Source organism: Geotrypetes seraphini, chromosome 5 (genome assembly GCF_902459505.1).
Source record: "Geotrypetes seraphini chromosome 5, aGeoSer1.1, whole genome shotgun sequence".
In the NCBI taxonomy this organism is placed as follows: Eukaryota; Metazoa; Chordata; class Amphibia; order Gymnophiona; family Dermophiidae; genus Geotrypetes; species Geotrypetes seraphini.
In genome coordinates this window covers 103,251,428-103,271,657 of record NC_047088.1, presented here as the reverse complement: position 1 = coordinate 103,271,657, position 20,230 = coordinate 103,251,428, and the positions used below count along the sequence as shown (strand labels likewise).

The window sequence follows — 20,230 nt, the reverse complement described above, 5'->3', positions numbered from 1 at the left end:
AGGAAAAGATAGTGAATTTTTTAGAATCTAATGGATTACAAGATCTGAGGCAACATTATTTTACTAAAGGTAAATCATGTCAAACAAATCTGATTGAATTCTTTGACTGGGCGACCATAGAATTGGATCGAGGATGTGCACTATATGTAATTTACTTAGATTTCAGCAAAGCCTTTGATATGGTTCTTCATAGGAAGTTCTCAAATAAACTTGATGGGCTGAAGTTAGGGTCCAAATTGGTGAAATGGATTAGAAACTGGTTGACGAACAGACACCAGGGAGTAGTGAATAATGGAATACGCTCGGAGGAGGGAAAGTGGAGTAGTGGAGTGCCTCAAAGATTGGTGCTAGGGCTGATTCTATTCAATATGTTTGTGAGTGACATTGTTGAAGAGTTAGAAGATAAGGTTTGCCTTTTTGTGGTTGATACCAAGATTTGTAACAGAGTGGATACCTCAGAAGGTGTGGAAAACATGAAAAAGGATCTGCAAAAGTTAGGAGAATGGTCTAACATCTGCAGTGGCGTACCTAGGGGGAGGGGCGGTCCGCCCCGGGTGCACGCTCCAAGGGGGTGCACAATAGAGAGCTGAACGGGGACGACGGGGATCCCGCGGGGTTCAATACAACTCGAGCTGCGAGGCTCGTCTTCTTGTCCTTCCTGCCCTGCCGCAGCACACATAGCCGACCGGAAGTCTTCCTCGATGTCAACACTGACATTGGAGGGAGGGATTACGCAAAGCCCACCCTCCAACGGTAGCGCTGATATCAGGGAAGACTTCCGGTCGGCTATGTGTGCTGCGGCAGGGCAGGCAGGAAATAGAAGATGAGCCTCGCGGCTCGAGTTCCATTTGAATGAGAAAGTTGGTAATTTGTTGGCAGATGAGAGCTGGATACGAATGTGGGAGGCAAATGTGGGACAAAAGGAGGTCGAACTTGGGAGGCAAACAAGGAACACAAAAGGGGGGAAGGGAGTGGACACAAGGCATGAACTTGGGAGAGAGGAAGGGAGGGAAAGAGATGCTGAGGTGGGGGAGGGAATACGTTTTTGGACACAGAAGGCATGGGCTTGGGAGAGAGGAAGGGAGGGAAAGGGAGTGCGTTTTTGGACACAAGGCATGAACTTGGGAGAGGATGGAGAAAGGGAGGGAAAGAGGTGGGGGAGGGAGTACATTTTTGGACACAGAAGGCATGAACTTGGGAAAGAAGAAGGGAGGGAAAGAGATGCTGAGGTGGGGGAGGGAATGCATTTTTGGACACAGAAGGCATGGACTTGGGAGAGAGGAAGGGAGGGAAAGAGATGCTGAGATGGGGGAGGGAATGCATTTTTGGACATAGAAGGCATGGACTTGGGAGAGAGGAAGGGAGGGAAAGAGATGCTGAGATGGGGGAGGGAATGCATTTTTGGACATAGAAGGCATGGACTTGGGAGAGAGAAAGGGAGGGAAAGAGATGGTTGTGTACACGGGGAATGGAAGAAAGGAGAATTTTTGGTTAAAGGGAGGGAGGTACAGATGAGAGGGAGAAATATTGTGGTGGAACGGACAGATTGAAATGGATGCAAGAGGGAGGAATGTTGGACATAGTGGTGAAGGGAATGGAGGGAGAGATGTGGCATGGTGCTGGAGAGGGGTGATAGAATGAGAAATGTTGGGCATGAGATTGGTGGGCAAGGGCGAAAGATGAGAAAGGGATAAATGCTGGACCATAGTAGGAGGAACCAATGGACAGCAACAGAAGAATTTACAGAAGACGGGAAAGCGGAAAAAAGAAACTGGGACCAACTTTATGGAAAAATGAGTCTCCAGACAATAAAGGTAAAAAACGGAATTTATTGACTAAAATATGTTAGCTTTGGGAAATGTATAGATCAGATATCTTTGTATTGTATTCAAAAGAAAAGGAAATGCATTTCTGGTTTTATTTCTATAGTGTTGAAGTACTTGCTGACCCTTGCTGTGACTGGTGGGGATCCCCAAGCACCGCCAGCAGAGGACCTCCTCTAGAGATGGCCAGAACTCCCCTCCACCAAGCACAGCAGGCACTGGCAACATCCATGAGCCACTGAGGTGCCAGCATCTGTGACTCAGGGACGCTACTACTGCCTGCCAAGCTTGGCAAAAGGGACCCCCGGCCAACTGCAAAGGAAGTCCTCAGCTGACAGCTTGGGGGTTCTCATCAGCTATTTATATTTTATATTTACATTAGAATCTCTGGTAGAAACCCGTTTACAAAGTATTTATTCTTCCCAATTAATATTTCCAAATTAATAAAATGTTTTTGCTTATTTCTAAATGGGTCTTTACCAGAGCCTTTAATTCAGTAACATAATTAAATGAAATAACTATTTCTGAAGTTTATAGGGACGGGCGGGGATGAAGGGGATTCCTCGCAGGGATGGGTGGGTACGGAGGGATTCCTCATGGGGATGAGTGGGGACGGGTGCGATTTCTGTCCCCACTCAACTCTCTAGTGCATAGCCGGCCACCCTCCCTATTCTGCTGCTGCTGCTTTCCTTAACCAGCAGCAGCGGCAGTAAACAGGGGTGTCCGCGGGTGCTCACCAGCATTGGTCATCTTCTGGCTGGCTCCCCTGCTGAAAGCCGTGGACATCCGCTCCTCGTGTGATCCACGGCTGCGTTGGAAGCGTTCCCTCTGACATCACGACGTCGGAGACAAGGCTTCCGACACACTGACGTTAATTTGTAAAGTGGTGATTGTTATGTATCAGTTTTTTCAAATTTACATCTACTGTCTTTATATTTTGCACAGTATTAGGGGACATGTGTCACTGTTTTTGTGGTGTTATGGTGTTGCATTGTATGCAGAGTCTGGTTTCTTGGCAGTTCAGTTTAACTTTTGTCTACATATTTTTATTTTTAGTTTGTGATTATTCCATATTGGGCGAGGGTGTATCTCTGTTCTGTGTGTATGAAAAGGACATAGTTTTCAGTTGACATTGACTACAGGATCAATTGACTGTGCGGGATCTGGCTTGTTTAGTTTTACAATGTATGTGTTGGTGTTCTAGTGCTCACTGCAGTGTTTAAGATGCTGCCTTTTCCTAGGTACACTCTTGTGTGATATGTAGATTGTTACTAAAAATCAAATTTTTGATATGGATGGGGGGTGTCAAAAAATGATGGGCACCGAGTGTCACATATGCTAGGTACTAGAGAATGACACGGTGAAAAAATTGGTCCCCGTCACCGTCTCACCATCCCCGTCACCGCCCCGTCCCCGTCTCACCATCCCCGTCACCGCCCCGTCCCCGTCTCACCATCCTCTTCACCGCCCCGTCACCGCCACTGCCACCCCATTCACCGCCCCGTCACCGCCACTGCAATCCCATTCACTTTTCTTTATTTACGTATAAAGGAAACATTCTTTAAAACTTTAAAACTTTAAAACTTAGTTAAATATTAGTTAATAACTATACAAAAACAAAACACGCAGAGAAAAAATTAATTAATATAAATTCTCAAAACTGACACATTTTGATCACTAAATTTAAAATAGTTATTTTTCATACAGTTTTTCAATCACTAATCTTCCACCACCCCTGGGGCTAGCAATGCAAAAACAAACACGACATGTACTTTAAATGCTTACAATGTTAGCCTATATGGTAATTAGACGCGGCCGCTGTACCTAATCGCGGCAAAGATCTCCCTGCCGTGATTAGCATAGTGACCGCGGCTACGGCTGCAAGTCTCCCCTCCCCCCAGCGATCACGGCAGGAGGGCACCCAACCCCTCCTGTAGACCCCCCCAACGGCCCTCCCGACAATCGCAGCAGAAGGGTACCCAACCCCTCCTGCCGGTCCTCCCAATGGCCTCCCCTAAGATCGCCGGCAGGAGGGTACCCAACCCCTCCTGCTGGACCCCCCCCCCCAACGAACCCTCCCACCCCGGAACCCCCTTAGTCTTACTTTCCAAGTTGGACCGGACGGCTCCTCACACGTATGGCCAGCAGGCTTGCCTCCGTCCAAATGAGGCGGGCCCGCCCCTACCCTGCCCAACCTACAGGATCCTAGGGCCTGATTGGTCTAGGCACCTAAAGCCACTCCCGCTATAGGAGGGGCCTTAGGTGCTTGGGCCAATCAGGCCCTAGGATCCTGTGGGTTAGGCAGGGGAGGGGAGGGGCGGGCCCGCCTCATTTGGACGGAGGCAGGCCTGCTGGCCAGACGAGCGAGGAGCTGTCCGGTCCAACTTGGAAAGTAAGACTAAGGGGGTTCCGGGGTGGGAGGGTTCGTTGGGGGGGGGGTCCAGCAGGAGGGGTTGGGTACCCTCCTGCCGGCGATCTTAGGGGAGGCCATTGGGAGGACCGGCAGGAGGGGTTGGGTACCCTTCTGCTGCGATTGGCAGGAAGGGTTGATCTGACAAATGAGGAGCACGGTGAAACACAGGTAAATAGCGGTTCCTAGAAGGGGGTACATTGGCCCGCGGGGACAAACCTGTTCACCGTTTCCGCGGTCGGTGAATGGCCTTGTCCCCGTCACCGCAGCGACTGCTAGTTTTCTTCCCCGTTTTCGGCGGTGACCCGTGGCTTAAATGCGGTGGCCGCGGGTAAACCGTCACCGTGTCATTCTCTACTAGGTACGCTACTGAACATCTGGCAACTAAAATTCAATGCAAAGAAGTACAGTGATGCATTTGGGGAGTAGAAATCTGAGTGAGTAGTATTGCTGTGAGGTGTGAGGTTGCTATGCACGGATGGGGAGAGGGACCTTGGGGTGATAGTATCTGAGGGTCTGGAAGCAATGAAACAGTGAGAGATAAGGCGGTGGCTGTACCCAGAAGGAAGACTGTATAGAAAGAGGAGTTACCAGCAGAAAAAGGGAGGTATTGATGCCCCTGTAGAGGTCATTGGTGAAGCCACACTTGGAGTATTGTGTTCAGTTTTGGAGGCCGTATCTGGTGAAGGATATAAGAAGGCTTGAAGTGGTCCAGAAGAAGGTGACAAAAATGGTAAGGGATCTGCACCAAAAGAAGTATGAGAAGAGACTGAAAGACCTGAATATGTATACTCTGGAGGAGAGGAGGGACAGGGGAGATACGAGGGGCATTCAATCATTTATCTATCTGAGTATGAACGTAGCAAGCATGTTGAAACAAGTCTGTGTATGTTGTAACATGTCTTAAAGTTACTCATGCACAGTTGCAGCTCAGTACGAGTCTAACATTCCAAGAGACAGGATGTCAGGAGAATCCTCGTGCGAATCAAGTAAGAAACTGCTAGATTTGGAGTGATAAAATTTCACAAAAGAAAGGAAAAAGCCAAAAGATATCCATGAATGTATGACTGCAGTTTATGGTGAGTCTGCCCCATCATCCTACAAAGTAAAATTTTGGAGCAAGCAGTTTAAGTGGGGTAGAGAGTTCAATGGAGATGACCCTCACACTGGACAGCAACTTCCACAGAAATGTGCAAGAAAGGTCAGACAGACAAATTAAGGTTTCCCGAATAGCTGTAGAAATAGGCATCTCGGCAGGTACAGTTTGGAAAATAATTCATGAAAATTTGAGCATGTCCAAGCAGTGGTGTAGTAAGGGGTGGCTGTCCTCCCCAAGTGCCATCTTGGTGGGGGTGCTGGCACCTGTCCTCCTCTCTATCCCCCCTATGGTCCTTCCCCGCCTCCCACTACCTAATGCGCGCATACACCGTCCCTTCCTCCATGCCTCTTTAATACTTTCGGTGTGAGCAGCAACTCCAACCTGCTGCTCATGCCAGTGTCAGCTTTTCCTCCGTCACTTCCTGCACCAGTGCCTAGGAACTGATGTCAGAGGGAGAACCAATGCCAACGCTGATGCAGGCAGCAAGTTGGTGATGTTGCTCGCGCCAGGAACATTAAAGAGGTACGAGGAAAGTGAAGAAGCACGTGCATGGCAGGAGGAGGCTGGGAAGGAGCGAGGGGTGAAGATGGCAGGGGAGGGCTGCTATCGCCTCAGGTACCTCTCACCCTCGATACTCCACTATGTCCATGATTAGTGCAAGTTGGGTTCCAAGAATGCTGACGTCATGTCAGAAGGCCACAAGGCTCCAGGAGAACTAGGAGATGCTCCAGGAGAACTTGGAGATTCTCCATGAAGAGCAAGTTAATTTTTTTATTGTTTGGTGATCGGAAATGAGATTTGGGTCTATCAAAGAGATCTTGAGTCCAAAATGGAGTCAATCTAGTAGAAGCACATGTCATCCCCCACCACAAAAAAGTTCAAGACAGAAAAATCTGCAGGCAAAGTAATGGCAAGTGTCTTCTGAGATGATGAAAGACTTTTGCTTCTGAAGTTCATGCTACACACGACAACCATAACTGGGGAGTGTTACGCCAACACAATGATTGCTTTGCGGGAATTAATCAAGGTGAAAAGATGAGGAAAACTCACAGCAGGGGTGCTGCTTCTTTGACAATGCGTCAGTGCACATGTCATGACAATCACAGGCTGCCATCTGAAAATGTGGGTTTCAGCAGCTGAACCATCCACCCTACTGTCCTGATCTGGCTCCTTTGGATTATTTTCTGTTCCGAATTTTAAAGAAATCTCTACGTGGACAGTGGTTTTCAAGTGATGAAGACATCAAGGAAGCTGTAATGTCCTGGTATGACAGTCAAACAGAAGAATTTTTTTCAAAGAGGTTAAAGTAATTGCTGGAAAAGTGGATGAACTGTGCTCTTTTATTTCCTACTGAGGTAGATAAATTGTTGAATGCCCTCATATGATTATCGATGTTTAAATACTTCAAAGGTATTAATATAGGACCAAATCTTTTCCAGTGATGGAGAGGAAAACGATGACTGAATTCTAAGAAGCATTGGATAAGCACAGAAGATCTCTAATTAGAAAATGATTGGTATATATTGAAGAACTAAGGCCAATACTGGGCAGACTTGCACGGTCTGGGTCTCGTATATGGCAATTCGGTAAAGGTTGAGCTAAGGAGGACATTGGTGGAAACTCATATAACTCAGAACATAAGGACATTGCTGGCCAGACTTTATGGTATGTATCCACAAACGACAAGATGGATGGGCTGCAGTTAGCTTCGATGGCAACTCCAGTAGTTGGAACCTAAGGACAATACCAGGTAGACTTGTACAGTATATGGTCCAGAAATATCAAAGAAAAAAGACAATTTAATTTAATAATGAATTTATAATGTATGTAACTAATGGGCAGACTGGTTGGACCGTTCAGGTCTTTATCTGCTGTCATTGATTATGTTACTATACCCTTTATGAAATGTCCCCTAGCACACTGCCACACCCAAGGCCACATCATCACATATCATAGCCACTGCTAGGGAGACAATGGATGGGTAGCAATTTTTATGCCCTGCCTTCTTTGTACGCTGTGCAGCCACACCTTCTGCACAGCCTTGACACTGATTTAATGAGGCATTGTAAAAAGTCCTTTGCCATTGATCAATGCTTGATTCAAGCCACACAACTGCATTGTGATGTCATGCATTTCTACAGGTGCCCTGCTACTGATGAGAGCCACATGAAGTCTGACTAATTACACTACTACATTTCTTACACCCCTGAAGATTTAAATAGGATAACTCATCCTTCAGAAATCTTACCTTGTGAGTAGACTCCCCAAATACCTACAAAACAAAAGAAAAATAGAAGTTAAAATCAGCTTTAAATACAATTGCAATTCCATGATTTTAACTTTCTCAAGGCCAGTAAAATGCAAAAAAGGCAGAAAGAGAAAGGGGATGGGTTTGGATATACTGCAGTTACTGTTAAAGTGGTTTATATATTATATAAATGTACTTTTATTTCCTGCCCCTAGTGGGTTCACAAACTAATTTTTTTTTTTTTTTTGCACCTGGGGTAATGGAGAGTTGAGAGACTTGCCCAGGGTCACAAGATGCTGCAGTAGGAATCAAACCTGGTTCCCCTTGTGAGAAATGAAAATACTAATAATTTCATATGGTGTTAATTGTTGCATAATAACACAAAGGGGTGAACACATTAAAGGTTATAACATTTACCGGTACATATAATAAGGTGTAGTTAAATAACAAAGAAACCATAAAGCAAAATATATTACTAATAAGGCAGGGGGGTCATATAATCAGTACTTTGAAGAGGTAACATTATACAGAATATATTAATAAAGTGGTAATGAAAAACTAAAGGGAATACTGGTAAAATTCCAGAAGGAATTTGTCTAATACTGTGTGCACATACAAGTAACAAGCATTTGCTGAATAAGGAGAGGAGAGGGGAGGCATTCCTGAGACATTGAATACAGTCAAGTAAACATTGCTACAGTCAAGTAAACATTGTACTAGAGGTGTCGGCAGAATTAACCATAAGAACTATTGTTAGGGTTACCAGATGTCTGGATTTCCCCAAACATGTCCTTCTTTTAAGGACGTCTGGGATCCGGATGGTTTTTCAAAACCCAGCACTTTGTCCGGATTTTGAAAAGCCTCCTCAAATTGCGTCGGGCAGCCTACTCAAATTGTGTAGCATTCACACATGTGCGGACTTCCTCCCTGCCCGACAAGAGCAGGCAGAAGGGGGTGGGGCTAGGGCAGGGATGGGAGGAAATGGGTGGGCCTGGGGGGCGGGGCTAGGGGGGTCCGGATTTTACGATTGGAAAATCTGGCAACCCTAAATATTGTTTAAAAAGATGATTTAAGCATGTCATGTGAGAGGCGAGCATGTGAAAAGAGGGAACAGTACCCAAATATGGGCAACCATAAATATGGTCAGGGGTCTGGAGAACAAGAGGAATGGCAGAAAGTAATTAGAGGTGGAAAGACAGAAAGTAGGTGTGAAAGGATTTAAGAGGTTGTGAACTGTACTGCACTATTCAATGAATAGACATGCAGGGGCTAACTAAAGATTGTACTTACTATATATTCAATGAATGTATTATCTGTCAGATTCACAAAACTACCCTACCGATCCGATCCAGGTCCGGGGGCTGATTAATGACACGTCTCATGCAAATGAGGATAATCGGAATCACGCCCCCAACCGACTGCATGGATCGCTCTCCAGCTCTATTGATGGTCTGCGCATGCGCTGGCCCTCCATGCCCGGCAGAGCTGGAAAAAAACATTTTACTTTTTTTATTTTTACCTTCGTGAGGCTTTTTATTTATCTTTGTGAGCTCGTGTTTTTAACCCACTTTAAACACACGGGTTAAATCCACAGGCTTGCACTGCGGGGAAGGGCAGGAGATTGGGGCAGAGAAGCAGGAGATCAGGGCTGAGAGCAGAGAAGCAGCCCAGTCGGTATGCCTGCATTTGTTTAGTGAATCGCGTCCTTCCTATTTTGCATGCCGTTTCCCCTCATTTGCATGCGTGGATCGGATCTAATTGGAGGAATTGCCACGAGGTTAGTGAATCTGGTCGGAGGAAAATTGGGTCGCAAAGTGGTCGGGACACAATCGGTGTCCTTAGTGAATCTAGCCCTATGTCAGGTGTGTCCATCTTGCATTTGTCTGTGCAGAGGGCACCCTTTTTGGGCCAAAAAGTAAATAAATTTTAATTGCATTACTTTATTCAAAGTCTCTCAGAGTCTTACTCATCTTGTGGACAGCGCTTTTCTAACAGCTTGGGGGCTTGTTTCCGGGATGATGTCAAGACTTGGACCGGCGTCGTAGAGCAGTGGGGAGACATATCCTGCTGAGTTCAGTGGTCTCACAGTTTCTGACGTGGGGTCCAGCAATGTATTGACAATCAGCCCAAGACTATTTTTAAGGAGAGGCTTTGATAAAGTAGCGGTAGACGTAGGCATGTGACCACCCGGCAACCTATGCACATGGGCCAAGGTAAGAAATTCAGACTATTATAGTATTACCTTGGTGGGTGGTGGATACATTCTGGGAGCAGCCTTACTAGTGTTTGAGTGAGACACGTCAGTGACACGGAGAGAGAGTGAAGTCTTGAAGACTAAGGGAAAGTTTTTTTTTCTGAGTAAAGGTGCCAGAATGGAAAGTAAAAAGCTAGCAGAAGTGATGAGGGGAGCGATAGAGAACCCAACCCCCAACCCCCCCCCCCCCGGGAGCATTCCTCCAGAAAAAGCTCTTAGGGAGGATGCTGGGGTACTAGGACAGTGCCCAGCACTAAGAGAAAAGATAAGAAGCAAATTAAGTATTGATTTTTGTTTAGACTCTAGAGACTATCAAACCTCTATCTTCTGGCCAAAGTTTATGCAGAGGAAAATTGGCTATATCAAATTCTAAATTTGCACAGATCAATACTGACTAATCTTCTACTGGGAAAATATAAATATTAGTACAGCACACTAACAGCCCAGTATAAAATAATTTTTTCAATTTTTTTTTATATATTTGCTGTTTCATTAATCACCACTTGTGAAGCCCTTTATGTAGAATCCTCAGCAGACTCTTCCTTATAAACATATTTCATGTTAGGATATTATGAGCCACGTTCTTCACTGGATCCTATTTTTTTTTTTTTTTGCATTAATTGTGCAATCACATCACCTATAAATATATGTGAACTTATATAAAAAATATTATGGACAAGACTTATTTTGTGGATAAATTACAGGAGCACCTCCACCAACATGCTATGTTTCAACTTTTCTTCAGGGTCGAGGCTCCCAGCACGAGATCAACGCAGAGTTCTCGTGGTGCCTTCCTCAGGAGTCCATGATAGGAAGTGTTACAAAGAATCAAATAATCCACAGTAAAAAGCAAATGAGATGTTGAAAATGCCAATGATAAAAATTAAAGAATAACACAGAGGCTCAGCTTATTTTGCTCAGCGTTGGCGTTCGAGGAATTCACCTCAGCGTTATTCAGTGTACATCTGTTATGCTCAGAAATTACATGCTATATTCCCTCTCATTCATTTTCATTGTTGGCGTTATCAACATCTCATTTGCTTTTGTCTGTGAATTGTTTGGTTCTTTGCAACACTTCCAATCATGGACCTCTGAGGAAAACACCATCACATGCCGAAACATTGACCGTGTTGGATCCCATCCATTCTCTGGATCTATACTACGTCTATAAATACGCCAATTTGGGCTCATTGCATTCCCAAACTGGTTTGAGAGATATAAGGGATATTGGTTCTCTGATCAGCACCCAACTAGCGACTCTGCAATTTGTTTGTGGCAATTGTATTTAGTGGTTTATGTGTTTTTATATTTATTTTATTATTTGTTCCAATAAAACCTGATATATATCTAGCTTATCTACTCCACTCTATCCTGTGCTGTTAGAACAGGATGCTTGTTTGAGGGTTTTTCTTTTTAAGTGGAGCATAAAGGTTTTATGTTTGTTTTGTATTCACTAGGAATGTATTGTATGTATGTGTCATGCATAGCATTGCTCAGATTCCTCTGCACTGTTTCATCCTGGATGGAACCATACCTCCATACCCTGTGAGAAAGCAGTTTGGCTCCTGCTACAAATAGGCACACACCTATCCCTTAAAGTACCCAGCCTTAGGCAAGCCTAAACATGAAATGAACCAATCACAGTACAGCATGCAGTATCACAGTAATCTTATCCCCATGCTTAAAGGTAGCCAGTCATAGCACAGTACTGGTTAACACTAGAAACCTCTTCTGTATGTATAAAGCACATTTGGATTCTGTCTAGATAACTGGTATGGACACTCAACTAGTAATTATGTAATCTTAATTATAAAGTATTATTACACTCTGTGGTGAAATAGCATCCCAAGGACATGTTAATAGTATTGTAAGACGTATAAAGAATCTGCAGGACACAATGGGATTAATCATGCTTTATCAGTTTGTCTAAAGATCAAAATCACATGATTTGTGCTATTAGGTGCAGATGATTTCATCTTGGTGTTTTGACTGAGAACTTGTAAAATATGGGATGCTAACATCTTGTTACCTGACCCCTCCTATTGGGGTCATGAAGATGTCATGATTATTGCCAAACATAACTTAAGTGTTGTCATACTGGGACAGATCAAAAGTCCATCAAGCCCTGTATCCTGTTTCCAGCAGAGGCCAATCCAGGTGACAAATACCTGGCAGATCCCAAAAGAGTAAAACTGATTTTATGCTGCTTATCCTAGAACTAAACAGTGGATTTTCCTAAGTCCATTTTAATAATGGCTTATAGACTTTTCTTTTAGGTAATTATCCAAACCTTTTTTAAAACCCTGCTAAGCTAACAGCTTTCATCACATTCTCTGGCAGCAAATTTCAGAGTTTAATTGCACATTGACTCCCTCCCCCCTCCCCTTTTATCTAGCTGCGTAAGGAGTTGTTTTTTTTCGCAGACCGCCGTGTTAAAGCTCTAACGCTCATAGATGTGTCAGAGCTTTTAATGCAGCAGTCTGCAATAAAAACCCTTTCGTAGTTTGATAAAATGGGGAGGGGGAGTAATGAAATATTTTCTCTGATTTGTTTAAAATCTACTATGTAGTGGCTTCAATGTCTATCCTTTCCATCCCACTGAGTATTTTATAGGCCTCTATCATATCTCCCCTCTGCCGTCTCTTCTCCAAGGTAAAGAGTAGAGAATGACACGGTGAAAAAATTGGTCCCCGTCACCGCCCCGTCCCCGTCTCACCATCCCCGTCACCGCCCCGTCCCCGTCTCACCATCCCCGTCACCGCCCCGTCCCCGTCTCACCATCCTCTTCACCGCCCCGTCACCGCCACTGCCACCCCATTCACCGCCCCGTCACCGCCACTGCAATCCCATTCACTTTTCTTTATTTACGTATAAAGGAAACATTCTTTAAAACTTTAAAACTTAGTTAAATATTAGTTAATAACTATACAAAAACAAAACACGCAGAGAAAAAATTAATTAATATAAATTCTCAAAACTGACACATTTTGATCACTAAATTTAAAATAGTTATTTTTCATACAGTTTTTCAATCACTAATCTTCCACCACCCCTGGGGCTAGCAATGCAAAAACAAACACGACATGTACTTTAAATGCTTACAATGTTAGCCTATATGGTAATTAGACGCGGCCGCTGTACCTAATCGCGGCAAAGATCTCCCTGCCGTGATTAGCATAGTGACCGCGGCTACGGCTGCAAGTCTCCCCTCCCCCCAGCGATCACGGCAGGAGGGCACCCAACCCCTCCTGTAGACCCCCCCAACGGCCCTCCCGACAATCGCAGCAGAAGGGTACCCAACCCCTCCTGCCGGTCCTCCCAATGGCCTCCCCTAAGATCGCCGGCAGGAGGGTACCCAACCCCTCCTGCTGGACCCCCCCCCCAACGAACCCTCCCACCCCGGAACCCCCTTAGTCTTACTTTCCAAGTTGGACCGGACGGCTCCTCACACGTATGGCCAGCAGGCTTGCCTCCGTCCAAATGAGGCGGGCCCGCCCCTACCCTGCCCAACCCACAGGATCCTAGGGCCTGATTGGTCTAGGCACCTAAAGCCACTCCCGCTATAGGAGGGGCCTTAGGTGCTTGGGCCAATCAGGCCCTAGGATCCTGTGGGTTAGGCAGGGGAGGGGAGGGGCGGGCCCGCCTCATTTGGACGGAGGCAGGCCTGCTGGCCAGACGAGCGAGGAGCTGTCCGGTCCAACTTGGAAAGTAAGACTAAGGGGGTTCCGGGGTGGGAGGGTTCGTTGGGGGGGGGTCCAGCAGGAGGGGTTGGGTACCCTCCTGCCGGCGATCTTAGGGGAGGCCATTGGGAGGACCGGCAGGAGGGGTTGGGTACCCTTCTGCTGCGATTGGCAGGAAGGGTTGATTTGACAAATGAGGAGCACGGTGAAACACAGGTAAATAGCGGTTCCTAGAAGGGGGTACATTGGCCCGCGGGGACAAACCTGTTCACCGTTTCCGCGGTCGGTGAATGGCCTTGTCCCCGTCACCGCAGCGACTGCTAGTTTTCTTCCCCGTTTTCGGCGGTGACCCGCGGCTTAAATGCGGTGGCCGCGGGTAAACCGTCACCGTGTCATTCTCTAGTAAAGAGCTCTAACCTCTTTAGCCTTTCATACGGAAGTGTCCCATCCCCTTTATCATCGCCCTTCTCTGTTTCTTTTCTAATTCCGCTCTATCTTTTTTGAGATGTGGTCACCAGAATTGCACAGAATATTCAAGGTGTGTTCATACCATTGAGCAATACAAAGGCATTATAACATTCCCATTTTTGTTTTCTAGTCCTTTCCTAATAATTCCTAAAAAAAAAAAAAAAAGTGTACGATTAATCCCCACCTTGGGCCTCAGTTTCCACCGCTATTGCTCATACCATACCAGATCTGTGCTGGAGTATACATGGAGAGGAAGTTGTGCTTCTACTACCATGGTTTGTACGTGCCCAGTGATGAGATTGCCCACTTGCCCATGCTCTTCCTATTCAGTATTGGTATACTAGGCATGGAAGGTAAGTGTGCACTGCTGCTACTTGATGTTTTCTTGTGCTCTGATGTAGCAATGGGTAAAATAAACTTGCACAGCTACTGAATGTATTGTATTTGTTCTGTGGTACACAGTGATTGATTTTTGTGCAAACTATATAATTCTAATGCCCCTACTGTTAGTGGCATACCTCGGTTTCCTTTCTTTCTCTGGCATACCTGTGATTGCACTCTTACCTCTACAACTTCTCATGCCATTCTGTCCCTTCTCTCTAAGTACCTCTAATTCCATTTATTTCCTCATGTTCCACTAGCTCTTCTTCAGCCCCATAGGTCACATGGGAAGAAGGAAAAACAGCTTATTTTTTATTTTGGCCCCATGGATAGGGTTACCATATGGCTCCAGAAAAAGGAGGACAGGAGGGTTCTCGAGTGGGCAGACTTGTTGGGCCGCTGACCCTCTTCTGCCGTCTCATTCTATGTTTCTATGTTTCTATGACAGATTGAGACATCCAGGTTTTACTTCCATTGAAAGCAATGGAAGTATAATCCGGATGTCTCAATCCGTCCTCCTTTTTTCTGGAGCCTTATGGTAACCCATGGACTGCATCAGAAGTGGAGAAAGACATCCTTTATTTCTTCTTAGGCTCCTACAGGCTGCATTGTGAGGGGATAGTGACTCTTCTGCCCTAGTGGGGCATATCAGCAAGCAGCCCTTTGATCATCAGCAAGCAGCCCTATGGTCTCATATAGGATATATTAAGAATCAAGGGGGTGATATATTAAGAATCAAGGGGGTGACAGCAAATCTTCTTTGTCTTGGTGGGCAACAGCAGAAGCTACCATGAACAGTTCGATAGAAGATAGCAAATCTTTTGCTCACTTTCTTGCCAGCCTTTACATATGTCTTGGGCTTGTTGTCATTTCTTAGGGCTAAATTCTATAAATGGCGTCCAGATTGTAGGTGGCGGTAGGCATCCTACTTCTGTCTAACCAGCCAATCGGGATGCACGTTTTCTTTTAAAAAAAAAAAAACCCAAAAGCCTGAGGCAGGCCGCCTACACTGTAGGCATCTGTCACGGGTGCAGGGAGGTGCCTAGGGATGCTTAAGCTCGCTCAAGGCTGGGCATGGGCTCACCTGGAAGTGGCCTTAGGAGAGATTAAGCGACTCTAGGCATCTCCCTAGGGCTGCGGTAGGCGCCTGAAATGTAGGCCTTTGAAATCTTGGCCTATATTTCAAATACACATGGTTGCTAAACTGACTGCAGCAAGGAAATCTTCCTGCCATAATCAGCTCAGCGGCTGCAGCAGGGAACCCCCGACCCTCACTGCAAGTCAGCCGGCAGGAAGAATGCCTACTCCCTACTGCTGCCACCCTCCAACCCCCCACACCCACACTGTCCGCGGCAGGAGGGATGCCTACTCCCTCCTGCTGCAAACAGTGAAACAATCCCCGGCATATGGGCTGCCCAATCCCTCCTTCCGCAAATCATGAAACAATCCCCAGCAGGAAGGATGCCCACTCCCTCCTGCTGGCACCTCCCCCCTCTGCAACACCCCGGCAGGAGGGATGCTCACTCCCTCCTGCCAACATCCACCCACAACATTCCCAGCAGGAGGGATGCCCACTCCCTCCTGCCAGCACCCCTCCCCTTCCCCTTGAACCCATGACCTGCAGACCACCGCCCAAAGCCCACCTGACCCCCCCCCATACCTTTAAAAGGAAGGCCGGCCAGAGAGATGCCTATTCCCTCTGGCTGGTAGGCCTGCCTCTTCAGAATAGCAGGCCCTCCTGGTGCACCCTTAATGGCCCAGGTACCTAAGGCCCCTCCCACCCACCCCTGGGAGTGGCTTTAGGGATCTGGCCAATCAGAGTATTAGGCCACTCCCAGTGCATCACAGAATGTCCCATAGGAGTCATGGTTACGAGGTGGGGGTTCGGGAGGGGTCATGGGTACAGGGAGGTGCCAGCAGGAGGAAGTGGGCATCCCTCCTACTGGGGATGTTGTATGTGGGGGTGCCAGCAGGAGGGAGTGGGCATCCTCCTGCTGGGGATTGTTTCACAGTTTGCGGCAAGAGGGAATGGGCATCGTAAAGTGTGCGTATGTGTGGGGGGGGCAGGCCATGAAGCAGCCTGTTCAGAGTGCTACGGCTGCTGTAGGAGGCCTTGGAGGTATGTCAGGTCTCACTGGGGTGTTGTGGGTTGGGGGTGTTGGCCGCTGAATTATCGAGTCTGATTTTCTCGGAAAACGAATCGATTTGAATCGATTCACCAAAGTGAATTGATTCAAATCAGGCAGCACTACCATCTACTACTACTACTACAACTATTTATTATTTCTAAAATGCTACCAGATGCACGCAGCGCTGTACATTAAACACGCAAGACACAATCCTACTCAAAAGAGTTTACAATCTAATTATGTCAGACACAGAGGAAAAAGGTTAAATTATACATGATACTTAGGTGGAAATTGCAAGGGACTGGCTAGGTGGAGGAGATAGAGTAGTAAGAGTGAATGACAACAGATATGGGTGCTTTTATAAGTCAGCAGGGTAGGACTTAAATGCAGCTTCAAAAAAGTAGGCTATCAGCCTGGATTTGAAGATTACCAGTGACAGGGCTTGACGCACTGAGTCAGGCAGGTTGTTTCAGGCATACGCCGCAGCAAGGTAGAAGGGATGGCAGGGCAGGATTAAAGGGTAGGCCAATTAGGTATGTGCCTCGGGCCTGAAGAGTTCAGGGGAGGCCCAAAGCACTGCCTGCTCCAATGACGTCAATGTACCTGCTCCGAGCCCGGCTCCAAACGTCTCAAGTACTGCCATATCCCGCTTTCTTCATTATTCAGTGCAGCCAAACTTAGTCTTCAAAAAGCCACAGGAAGCGGTTCCTATATGCTGCCCGTGGCTGACCCGGAAGCCTTTCCTACAACGCCGGGAATTTGCGTCAGAAGGAAGGCTTCTGGGTCAACTATGGGCAGCGTGTAGGAACCGTTGCCTGCAGCCTTTTGAAGACTGCGAGTTTGGCTGCAATGAATCATGAAGGACGGAGAAGGTGCTACTTGGTCTTCTTGCAAGAGGGGAGACACGGGCTGATTTAGGAAGGGGGCAGGGCCATGAAGGGGAGGGTCCAGGAGGCCCAGTGTACTTGGGTGCCTAGGGCCCATTGAAGAATTAATTCTGCCCTGGGTTTCACGCCGACAATAATTTTTGTCCAGGTGGGAGGAAACAGGCCTGCAAGTGTGGACATGATGGAGGAAAGAAGGGAGCAGGTTTCAGCGGATACGGCATGCGGACATGCGCTGGCCACAGAGAGAGATGGTAGAGGGTGTGAAAGAGGGAAAGGGAGTGATGAAAATGGAACAAGGGCCAAAAGGGTACAGAGGACTAAGGAAATGGTGAAAGGTGAGGTGGTGGGACTGGGATCAGTGGGAGGCACGATCCAGCCATGGTACAGGCAGGGCATGGGTGGCTTCAGGGTATAGGCGGGGCTATTACAGCACCCATTACTGTAACAAATGTAACAGGCTTGGGTAGGAGCTTACTGAAGATGGCGGACTGAAGTTGTTGGGCTGAACGCTCCCGAGCCTATTTTCCTAAAATGGTGAAGCGTAAGTCCAAAACCCGGGTTTTTCCTGTTGAACCCGGGTCACAGCAATTGCCTGGCCCCATGGACGCGTTCGTCGAACGTCGGGCCCAAGGAGAACCAGAGAGAGTGTCCTCGGTGCGAGGTAGGGGCATTTCGGAGAGCCCTTCCACCTCTTTTGAGGCGGCCAGCTTCTCTCCGGAGGAACGAAACACGCCGGCACAGCCACTCCCTCGACTGGGTTTGCAGGGCAAGGAGAGTGTGACGTTAACCTCCGGGAGTTGTGAGGAGGAGGAAAATGAAGAACTGGCAGCCCGGAGACTGTCTACTGCAGGGGTGCCCACACTTTTTTGACTCGCGAGCTACTTTTAAAATGACCAAGTCAAAATGATCTACAAACAATAAAATAAAAAAAAACCCACAATGCACACTGTACGCATAGAATTGTTAATTATCATTCCTATTCCGGGGTTTTTTCAAAGAGATCAAAGCAGATGACTCTATGCACTGTCACCTCAGTAACAACCATACAAAAATAGACAAAATACCCACCCCCCTCCCTTTTTACTAAACTACAATAGCAGTTTTTAGCGCAGGGAGCTGCGCTGAATGCCCAGCGCTGCTCTTGACGCTCATAGGCTCCCTGCACTACAAACCGCTATTGCGGTTTAGTAAAAGGGGATCATATTGTAAAATATAGAAACATAGAAATAGACGGCAGATAAGGGCCATGGCCCATCTAGTTTGCCCACCCCAAAGACCCTCCCCTACCTTTCTCTGTGAATAGATCCCACGTGTCTGTCCCATTTGGCCTTAAAATCAGGCATGCTGCTGGCCTCAATAACCTGAAGTGGAAGACTATTCCAGCGATCAACCACCTTTCAGTGAAAAATAATTTTCTGGTGTCCCCGTGCAGTTTCCCGCCCCTGATTTTCCACGGATGCCCCCTTGTTGCCACTGGACCCTTGAAAAAGATGATATCTTCTTCCACCTCGATGCGGCCCGTGAGATACTTGAATGTCTCGATCATGTCACCCCTCCCTCTGCGTTCCTCGAGTAAGTATAGCTTTAATTTATCCAGCCGTTCCTCGTACGGGAGATCCTTGAGTCCTGAGACCATCCTGGTGGCCATTCTATGGACCGACTCAAGTCTCAGCACATCCTTATGGTAATGCGGCCTCCAGAATTGCACACAGTACTCCAGGTGGGGCCTCACCATGGATCTATACAATGGCATAATGACTTCAGGATTACGGCTGACGAAACTCCTGCGTATGCAACCTATAATTTGCCTTGCCTTTGATGAAGCTTGCTCCACTTGATTGGCAGTCTTCATGTTCTCACTGACGATCACCCCTAAGTCTCGTTCTGCTTCAGTTCTTGTTAGGATCTCACCATTAAGGGTGTAAGTCTTGCATGGATTTTGGCTGCCCAGGTGCATGACTTTGCATTTTTTTGGCATTGAAGCTGAGTTGCCAGGACCTAGACCAGCGCTTCAGTAGAAGTAGGTCATGCATCATGTTGTCGGGCATTGAATTTATGTCCGTTGTGCTTTTGCCCATTACATTGCCCAGTTTGGCGTCATCGGCGAATAATGTCATTTTACTTCGCAGCCCTTCTGCTAAGTCTCTTATAAAGATGTTGAAAAGGATCGGGCCCATGACCGAGCCCTGCGGCACCCCAATGATCACCTCCGTCATTTCGGAGGGGGTGCCTTTCACCACCACCCTCTGAAGCCTACCTCCAAGCCAGTTTCCAACCCATTTTGTCAATGTATCGCCCAATCCCATAGAACTCATCTTGCTCAGCAACTTGCGGTGTGGTACGCTATCGAATGCTTTGCTGAAGTCCAGGCATACGATGTCCAGGGACTCCCCAACATCCAGCTTCCTCGTCACCCAGTCAAAGAAGCTGATCAGGTTGGATTGGCAGGATCTCCCTTTAGAAAATCCATGTTGACGGGAATCCCGTAAATTCTCCTCATTCAGGATCGTATCCAATTGGCGTTTGATTAGAGTTTCCATTAGTTTGCTCACTATTGATGCGAGACTCACCGGTCTGTAGTTTGCCGTCTCCATCTTGGAACCTTTCTTGTGGAGTGGAATGACGTTAGCCGTCTTCCAGTCCATTGGGACGTTACCCATACTAAGGGAGAGATTGAAGAGCGCGGATAGCGGTTCCTCCAAGATATCACACAACTCCCTGAGCACCCTGGGGTGTAGGTTGTCAGGTCCCATTGCCTTGTTAACCTTAAGCTTTGACAGCTCGCAGTAGACACCGCTGGGTGTAAACTTGAAATTACTAAACGGGTCAACTGCGTCAACCCTTGTCTGTA

The 20,230-nt window shown here is 46.9% G+C and overlaps 1 protein-coding gene across 1 annotated transcript in view; it reads right to left on the bottom strand.

Annotated features, from left to right (window-relative positions):
* PRSS8 (serine protease 8) overlaps positions 1 to 20,230 on the bottom strand; it is a 158,663-nt gene that overhangs the window by 57,051 nt on the left and 81,382 nt on the right. The window contains exon 2 of the mRNA XM_033944009.1: positions 7,581 to 7,604. Within this exon, the coding sequence (XP_033799900.1) occupies positions 7,581 to 7,604 (24 nt within the window). The remainder of the gene's footprint in view (positions 1 to 7,580; positions 7,605 to 20,230) is intronic.